Here is a 9,453-nt window from a genome sequence, read left to right as displayed (position 1 = left end):
CCCCCCCAATGCCCCTGTACCGCATTTATTCCCGAAGAGAAAGAAAGCAGGGTTTCCAGGGTGACGAAGGCCCTTGGTAGAGACCAGGGATGAAGTTCCTGGTGCGGTCGACGGGCAAAGCCCCGCGGGGTGTGGGGTCGGAGGCAAAATACGGAGCTGAAAATTTATTTTCAAAAAGAATCTTCTCTACATGAACTATGCTTTAAACTTTGGTAATAAACGTGGGAAAAAAATTTTTTAAAATGAAGAAGAACAGCGAATATTTTTTTTATTTCTTGATGTTCACAGTTATATTCGTGCAATTACTGAAATTGAATGTGACGCATTGTCAGACGATTTCTCCAATATTTGAGATACCTTTATATTTTCTTTGTCTTCCATTGTTATATTTTTGAATGTTTGTGATTTTGGTAAACGTGTAGCATGCATTGTCGATTTCTTTGAGATTGTAGATCAACGACATTTGTCAATGGTGTTTTGATTTGGTGGAAACTACATTATCCTTAGGTGGGAGCCATGGAATTCCTTGTACGAAATTGTCAAGTATGACTCTGGCATCAGGATTGGAAGTCTTCCCACAATAGGTACACATGATGGCGTTTGTGATCGTAGCACTTGTATTTCTCTTGTTGGATCTAGATTTCCAATCTCCAAGTTCTTTTAATCCTCACACGGTACTTCTTGCGTTTGCCTATACTGTTGCAGAGTTTCTGCGGAGAGCATGGTCGGTATAGTCATTGGCATTTGGAAGATGCAGGAATTCAGCAATTTTCTTTGGGATGCCGCCTGGATTATCAATTCCCATGGCTTGATTAATACATTTCACATCGCGAAAAATAGAAAATAAATCCTATCATTTGGCAGTTCTAGGACCTCGGCTTGCCCCGACGACACCAAAAATTAGTTCTCCCTGTAATTGATAATTGCGACAAATATAAGGCCGGCCCGTTGACTTGATTCCATGTAGTCTGAAATTTTTATTGTCATTTATTATTGGTAACCTCGAGTGGTGAACACTAATCATCTGTTTCAAAAGTAATGAACTAACGAATTTCTTCTTCTTTCGTTTTGTTTGAGGAAACCCAATAATTGAGAGTAGGTGTAAATGTTAATGTTTTCGTAGGCTACAAGCGTACTCTTCAGCATTGAATAGGTTGCCCACAGAGTAGAAAGCGCATATTTCTTTTTGAGATGTTCAAAATAAGCCAAGGCAACTGTTTCTAATAGTTCTTTGACATTATTTCCTTCCACCCTCTCCTTGAAAGTTTCATAAACTCCCTTGTATTTAGTACCAAATTGTTAGGGAATCATGTGATCCCTGCTTTCATGTGCTGATTTTAAAATTTCTGGTGGAAAATTTTCTTTATTTCATTTGTCATTTTCATCATCCAGACAGAGCATTTTCTTTGGCGGAGAACCTCTAGTTGTTTCAGTGACGAATGCCGAATCTTTATCAAAAAAGTCTCCTGAGAGATCCATCTCCGCGTCACTATCTGGTACGATGTTATCGCCTATTTAATTTTTTTTTTTTATCGAATGAATGAATGAAACTTCGAATATTTTGGGTTATGTCGATAATAACGAGGGACTAGGCGATTTTATGAGTCGATATATAATCAATGTGTGGAGTCCCACACTACAGTGTGAAACCCGTCACTTTCTATGTGTCGTTGCTTCACTGAAACCGGCGGAGTTTCACGCACATATGATTTTAAAAAAACTTGCCCTGGTTCAGTCGTCCCTTTGACGGTACTACTGCTCGCAAGTGAAACTGTGAGGTTAGAGCGCTATAAATTTTGAGCGCCGGTGCCGGGAAGTAAACCCGGATAATTTACATACAAGTCTAGCATTCTAACTGCACGTCCATTACTGTTTTTTGAGGGATCTGGATTGGTGGGAATATTTTTGAATGGTGGGCGAGATGTAGGTGGATTTCCGGGAGGGTATGAGCGGGTCAACAAATGAGCGCACATGTGCACATGGTCACAGAATTCACTATATTGTCAAAATAAAGTTCACAATAACAAATGTCTCAATAAATGAGTCACTAATAACCCGGAATAATGAGCGGACCGAATTCTTAGAAAAATAGAATAACTGAGCCGGCACGATAATGATAATTCGAATCACGAGAATTAAGCGGTACAGAGAGTAGTTCCTTTAACAAGTTCCCGGAAACGAATGGGAAAGAGTCACGGGCTTGCAGGTGCCACGCGCCCTAACTCAGTGGTCACATGACCTAATTTAATATATTTGCATAAGGTAATATAGAGCTGTCCAGGACGTGGTGTCTCATGTGTCCGAATTAATAACCCCGGTAATCCGAGGTGAGCGCGTCAGGTGTGCGTGAGTGGGAAGAGAATGGATGAGCCGCGCGTGTGTATGTGTGGGTGCCTGTCAGCTGACAGGATTTCCAACAATTACCCTCAATCTAAACGTGAATAGCTGATCAACATTGAGTCACTTCCAGAATTTGATAGAGCACTTACCCAGTACTCTTTAATAATAAATTTCAGAAGAAAACGATCAACGAGCGGTTCCGGGAAGAAAAGACCGACTACACACTTTAACGAGTGATAGGAAAACGATAAGCACTCGAGGCAGACGTACCCCGATTAGCCTGCCTTCTCTTTTGTCGATATCGGGGAGCCCGTGGTTGGGATGGTCCATTTTTAGGTTGCCGACATCTTTGATTCTTTAAGGCTGCTCCCATCTCCTGTTACTATTGGAGGGTTGTTTATGTCAGTGGCTTCCCGCGTTTAATTAAGAACTACAAACAGTTGAAAATAATCCATTTAAAAATGCCTTTGAGCAATTGTGTGGTTTCTTTTAGATGATTCGTGGTTGCCAGGTATTATCCTCATGAAGATTACCTCTTAAACGCCTCTTAAGCCATAATGACGGTCACTTGAGGCTCCTTTATTGTGGTTTCTTCGCATAATCGACATTGAGGCTGGCCCATACCACCATTCCACATTATCATGTGGGGTTTCGCCCCAACCTTTCTCATTTTTTTTTATTGTGCCAAGTTTTTTTCTGATATATGATCAGTTAACCTTAGTTGAAAGCAACTCAGTCGTTCTCTGATTGAGCAAACAGTCGTTGTTTTCATTGGCGGCACTGTCTTAGTTGGCACAGCAAGACCCTTAACCCGCCAGTCACAGATAAGGTTGGAATCAACACATATACTCCCCCTCAGTGTCTTTGCCCGAACAGGGAGGCAACGATCCAAGTTTATGGAGGAGTATGTTTATGGGTTTAATTTTTTGCTTTGGCTTCTCTGCTGCTTATTCAGGTACTTTGGCCATGAAGATTGGTTTGCGGCGACCAACTGAGATATTTTCCTCATCATCGTCAATGTCGACCATGATGCTGCGGCGGTTCACACGTGTCACCACACGGTGCTGTCCAGAGTGAGGCAGGTTTACGGCCTTGGCACAAAGCCTTGGCACAAAAACTTATGAACAATTGTAGAATCGTATTTGAGAATGAATTGATAATTCATCATTCAAGTCCCGATGTGTTTCCTGGACTTCTCTTAAAAGAAGCGAAATCCACTCTGCTGGCATGTCTACGGTTATGGAGAAGTCCCCTGGAATCCTGAGCTCGGTGTCATACAGAGGCAGCTGTAGCTACCTAGGCCGAGCATGCCGGTTAACGGCAGTTCAGGCAAGAGTTGGGTGACGTTGCACATGAGTACGTCATTGACTGTAATTGACATGTAAGATACCACATGAACATGACCTGGATGTTCCTCTGGCTGCTAAGTGATTCATTCCATGGATTCGTCCAGGTTCTGATTTATGATCATCAAATGGGTGATCACCTGCTTCAGTTACTGATTTCCGAGGCTACTGCGCTGGTAGATTGTTAGGTGCGTTGCGTGATTTGGAGCAGCCATGACCGATGTCATGCTGGAGTCTTTTATTAAATCTTCTGCGGCAGTGTTTTGGTAGTTTTAATGATCCTCCTTACGTTGCGAGAGAGCAGCGAAAGCTATTTGATTTGCACTGTTTTTGACATGCTACTCTTACCTACAAACAACTGCATTTAGCTAGGTTGGTTGGGAGGCTTTCATTCCGCTGCTTTAAGTTCGACAAGTTTTTGAAACTATCGGTGTACGGAGTCGGTGACGCATTTGAGGAGCTCTTGTTGGAGAAAATTGTACTTGCCCGTCGTGGGAAGTTTTCCAGAATGTTGTGAATTTCTTGGAGTGTCTAAGCTCGCATTTCTGACTACAGGGTGAAAATGGTTGTTATCATCCATGAGGTGGTAGGCCTGACAAATAGAATCAGCCTGATCGATCAGTTGAGGCTAGTTCTTGCTGAAGGCAAGCAATCTGAAGCGGTAACTATATGGTGACGTTGGGTAGTTGTATTGATCAATGGAGCTCTTTGTTGTTCTCCGGGTTGGTATCAAGGTCGATCATTGACTACTCTCTGTTGGAAAGTTATCGGCCTCCGTAGTCGCAGCGAGGCTTGAGTATTACTCGGTCAGCTATACATGGCGTATCTCAACGCCACGGGTTCGGAGGAGCAGAAAGCAATTTATTCGGCGTTCATATTAAACTTCCATTTGGCAAAATCTTGCAGAACAATATTATCGAACTTTGGGTCGAACAAAAGAGATATTTGCCTACGGCAGTGTCACGTGTAGAATCGAAATAATGCTGTGTTTTCGGTGACAACTCAAACGTTATTTCGTCCAGGAGCAGTTCTTGTTTTCGTCGCTGTCTTAACTCGGTTGATAATGCAGTTAGCGGATTCGCTGATGGTAACATCGGAGGTGTTACATCGTTATTAGTGATGGTGTCACCTCGTGGATTAACATACCGATGATTAGATAGTATTATATCAAACACATTAATCTGATGAATCTGCTCTAAAATTCATGGATTCATGCAAGCAATGATTTGATTCTGAATGAAGTAGATCCCATGTTTGTTTATTGATTCTGATTACCGAAGTGGCTATAATCTGATTAACATATAATTACGAATCCTGACGAAATTATATCGAAAATCTTGTAAAGAAACGAAGTGCTTTCGGCCTACGATGGAAAAGTCAATAGAGTGATGGACTTGTAACTTATTGGTCCTAGTGTCGCGGTCGAGTGTCTACCAGCTGATCCATTCAGCACCGTACGTTACAGCATGCCATTGTAGGCACACTGAGAGAAAAATGTAGTAGTTTCAACGGCATATGGTGCCAACCACACGCATTCTCTCGTATCGAAACCGAATTTCATTACCTTAGAAATAGATTCATTAAATCAACGATTTTAACATCAATCGAGTCAATTTTTATTTCGAAACAAGAGAACGTGCGTGGTTGGCACCATATTCCGTTGAAACTACTACATTTTTCTCTCAGTGCATGTATATATATTCCAACAATTTAAAGTGTTGCATAGGCGCTTAAGATCCCGACAGTTATATAGAAACATAAACTAGAATAGCACAATGCAATGTTCTGCAGGGCATAACTTTACTCTTATAAAGTCAAAGTTTAAGTACCTATTTAAAATCAGTCATGTAAAAAAGTATAAAGCTACATCTCTACATATATATTCTTGATGTTTTTTCAAAATTTTTTTCAGCGGGTGTATCGAGCAATGTACGATTACGAGGCGCAGGATTCCGACGAAGTGAGTTTTTGTGACGGGGATCTCATTATAAATTGCACTGCGATCGACGAGGGGTGGATGACAGGGCTTGTTCAACGAACTGGACGTCACGGAATGCTACCGGCAAACTACGTTGAACCAGCACAAATTTAAATTGTTTCTTGTCAGTTCCATTTTGTTAAGGTCCTTAAATTTTGTTATTATTAGTTGCATTGATAGAAATTATTGGAAAAAGCATTGTAAGAGAAAACTACTATTTTTCTGTTTATCACACTCTAATATTGTGAGATTTGGAGAGTTTAATTTAGTACCGAGATTACATTCTCATTGTTGCAATTCCTTACATAAAACGCCCAGAGATCTTGTCAATCATTCATACAATTGCAGTCCGCAGTTCTTTCGGCATTCCATTTTTTCTTTATCGTGTAAGCTTATTTGTTGATTTTCCATTTTCGAAGATCAATTCTTGAACTCATGCATTTTATTTATAGAAGAAAGAACTCTATTTCGAATATTTTATTCGCTTCTCAGACGTATACTCTTTTTCTATTAACACAGATTGTATGATAATTTATTTTTTCATTAAAAAAAAATACTAACATAGTGTATGTAGATGTGGGGGAGGGGCGTAACTGAACCAAGTGCCTTTTACATGATAGAGATTGACGAAATGCAAAGACTTCAATTCGGACATTTTTTATTATCTTGATGAATTGGTATTTGCGTTGTAACCAATTACAACAACGAGACATAAATATTTAATAGAATGAATATTCATCTATCTAAACTGTGGTTACGACATGGTGTAAATACAGTTATTGTAGAACCGTTGTCCGAACCAATTTTTACGAATTCGTTATCTGAAACTGAAAGAAGATCACCGATCCTAGGTTAGACCACCACCTACATAACTATCTACTACTATTGACTCTAGATCGACAATAATATTATAAATACTGGATATGGCAGAAGGATGTTGTAATAATACATATTTTCCATATGTAAATTTAACGATTGTTATTTTATTTTTGTCGTGATTGTATTTGTAGTGATCACAAATACTTTCGATTTTTCGTCAGATATTTGACGCCGAAAAAAATCACCAACAATTGTTTGTTCTCAAATCAATCGAAAATTCCTGTCAACTCCATCATCCATTGCAAGTGAGTATTATAAATAATTTTAATTTCCTCAATGAAAACTCTTGGGCAGGTAGAAGAATTTGGTATAAAATATCGCTGATGACAAAAAAGAATGAAGAAATCACAATGGTGCGGGAATTGTGCAGAAATGTATAAGACGTTTTGCTGTCCTGATTATTTCTATCTTCGCTGAAATCTCGTGGAAAAATATGATATACATATATATGTGTATATATTGTTTTCTCCGGTAACATTTTTTTCATTTCAAAAACAATTTTGAATATTATTATTTGATTCAATAATAATGGTTAGAAAGGCCGGATGTAGTCGACTGATTCTAAAAGGTAGGGCATTGATATGAAATATTCCCTATTGGATTAACACGAACAAAAATTCTTTTTCGTGATTGAGGCCCATCCATCAGTAGGAAAACTACATTTACATGTTAAATTTGACTATAAGATGAGAATTAATTTCTTTCCTTGTATGGATGGGTTTCAAATAGGTGAAAAAGATTGTGATGAGGCAGATTTCTGATCCTTCTCCCCTGGTCCTATTTAATTAATTAATTAAATTGTTACTCGAATTAGGATAATATGTACGCCACCGGTGGACAACCTATTCCCCCATAAAATTCCTTCCCCCGTCCCTGTTTCCCAGTAAGCTCACCCAGCTGCGACGAACACAGCAGAACATCACGTGATCATGCCGCGAGGACTTACGAGAAAGAGACTACCATAGAAACTATACGGTAATCCACCTGGGTCAGATAAGGGCAAATTAGTCGCCCGAGTGTCTCCGACTGACTTCCAATTATCCCCGATTCTGGATGGTCATCACTTGGATTTTGGTTACCCCAGTGAATGAATTAGGGAAAATGAGAGAGTTATTGAGGATTTTTGAGACAAGATTTTGGAGGAAGAAAGTGGGCCCTGAATCCATGAGTTGAGAAGGACGGAAGACAGGAAACAGGGGCAAAAACTAAAAGATAAGAATGAAGGAAAAAACGTAGGAGTCCTTGAGGTGAAAATTTTGGAAAACCAGTTTGTGGCCGATATTACCCGTGAGTACCCTTTCCCTGTTCCCCCTGCCCCAACGAGTATTCCCTGCGCTCACTCATTACTCTTCTCATATATGTTAATATTTTTTGCTATGACCCGGTGCTATTTTTCAGTTAACTATTCTTTCGTTTAACTTGCAGTATTCTATAATTGGTCCCGCTTTCTTCCAAAATTAGAATCATCCTGTTTTTTTTCTCTATTGTGTATACCCCGAGTCGGCTAGCACTATCCTCACTTGAAATCCCTTACTTACCCTCCCTTGGAGACTTTGTGTGAGGTTAAAAATCATCAGAGGAAATATATTATAGCATAGGACTCATACCGGCGTATGAGCGCTCCATGTTAGACGGAGCGGGCACTCAGCGGCTGATCATTCGGAGGGGTAGTTCAAAGGGTTCAGTAGTGACATTTAAATTCAGCGCGCTTCAAGAGAAGCTAATGTTAAGGATATCCATGCCGCAGCAGGGGCAGTACGTTACAGCGCAGAGCACCCCCACCTAGGCGTGAGTCGAAAGTGTGGAGGAGTACCTTGGCGCAGTGCCCGCTTCTGGCTCATCAGGCTTCCGCGCTTCGTTAGTGAGTGTTGGGAGTACGGCTTCATCCTTTTAACGACGCTACCTGCTCTAATTCGATTTTCCTCTCTCCTTGAGCCTTGGTTCGACCAATACCGGCAGAAGATGACCCTGCGATCAGGCGAAAATTTTCAAGATTCTATCAATTTGAAATATAAATATCCATTTTTCATTCGAAATAGGCAGCAATACTAGGAAAAGATTTTTTTTTAATGTTCTCAGGTTGAGGGATCACCCTTGACAATTATTTTGTATCCAGACGATATTTCCAGCAATTCAATAAATAAAATAGAACAACTGTTCACAATTCTGAGGTGAAGGAATAACTTTATAGATGTTGTTAAGAAAATGGTTATAATTCTGATTAGAATTCTGGAAGCTGACAAGTTGGATGGTTAATGTACGGGTTGAATTAATATTGAATTAAGTAGTTGAACAATTACGTAAATTAAGTAGTGGATTTTACTTGGTAAATTAGCTAGTTGAGTTGCGGTGACTTACGTGGTGAGGTTCAGAATAGATATAGATGCTATCGTGTCCAATGTCCAGAACGAACAGTGTGCTGAGGGGGGGGGGGGGGCTGATTTTACTCTGGAAGATTTTGCTGGTGACCGTTGACCTATGGGTCACGGTTATCATTGTCGAAGATGGCCGATATTGGCTTTGATGGCAACCCAAAGGACCTTAGTTTAATTCTAAACAGATAATTATTGTTGCGAATTCAATGGGATAATTAATAATTAAATGACGGTCACTGAAACGCGGAGGGAATTGGTGAAGATTTTTCTGAAATCGTCAGCAACGACAATTAATTCTTTTTATGAAAGTAGAAACACAAAAATGAAGTTCGCCCAAGTTGAAATATCTCAAAACGCGTAAAACTAATTTCTCATTGGTCAACGCGTACCGCCAAATTCAAATTCGGCGCACGGAGTGCGCTGTAGGTTCCGTGTTTAAAAAGGACTGGGGGGCAGGGAAAACGATGAGGATCCTTGCTGGAATAGTTGTGGTGGCACTGAAAAGGGCCGATTTAGGTTTTCCCATCGGGATACG

General features: G+C 40.2%; 1 protein-coding gene across 2 annotated transcripts in view; it reads left to right on the top strand.

Annotated features, from left to right (window-relative positions):
* LOC105267470 (LIM and SH3 domain protein Lasp) overlaps positions 1-6,636 on the top strand; it is a 48,637-nt gene extending 42,001 nt beyond the window's left edge. Inside the window, exon 6 of one of the 2 annotated variants that reach the window (XM_011306351.1) lies at positions 5,602-6,636. In XM_011306351.1, the coding sequence (XP_011304653.1) occupies positions 5,602-5,778 (177 nt within the window). In that variant the 3' untranslated portion in view covers positions 5,779-6,636. Of the gene's footprint in view, positions 1-5,598 lie in introns of both variants that reach the window. The other variant, XM_011306350.1, reaches the window with a different exon arrangement.
* Positions 6,637-9,453: the final 2,817 nt, after the last annotated feature.

This window comes from Fopius arisanus, unplaced genomic scaffold, assembly GCF_000806365.1.
Source record: "Fopius arisanus strain USDA-PBARC FA_bdor unplaced genomic scaffold, ASM80636v1 scaffold00047, whole genome shotgun sequence".
NCBI classification, from domain to species: domain Eukaryota; kingdom Metazoa; phylum Arthropoda; class Insecta; order Hymenoptera; family Braconidae; genus Fopius; species Fopius arisanus.
Note: the sequence above shows the minus strand (reverse complement) of the source record. Positions and strands in the feature narration are given on the sequence as shown.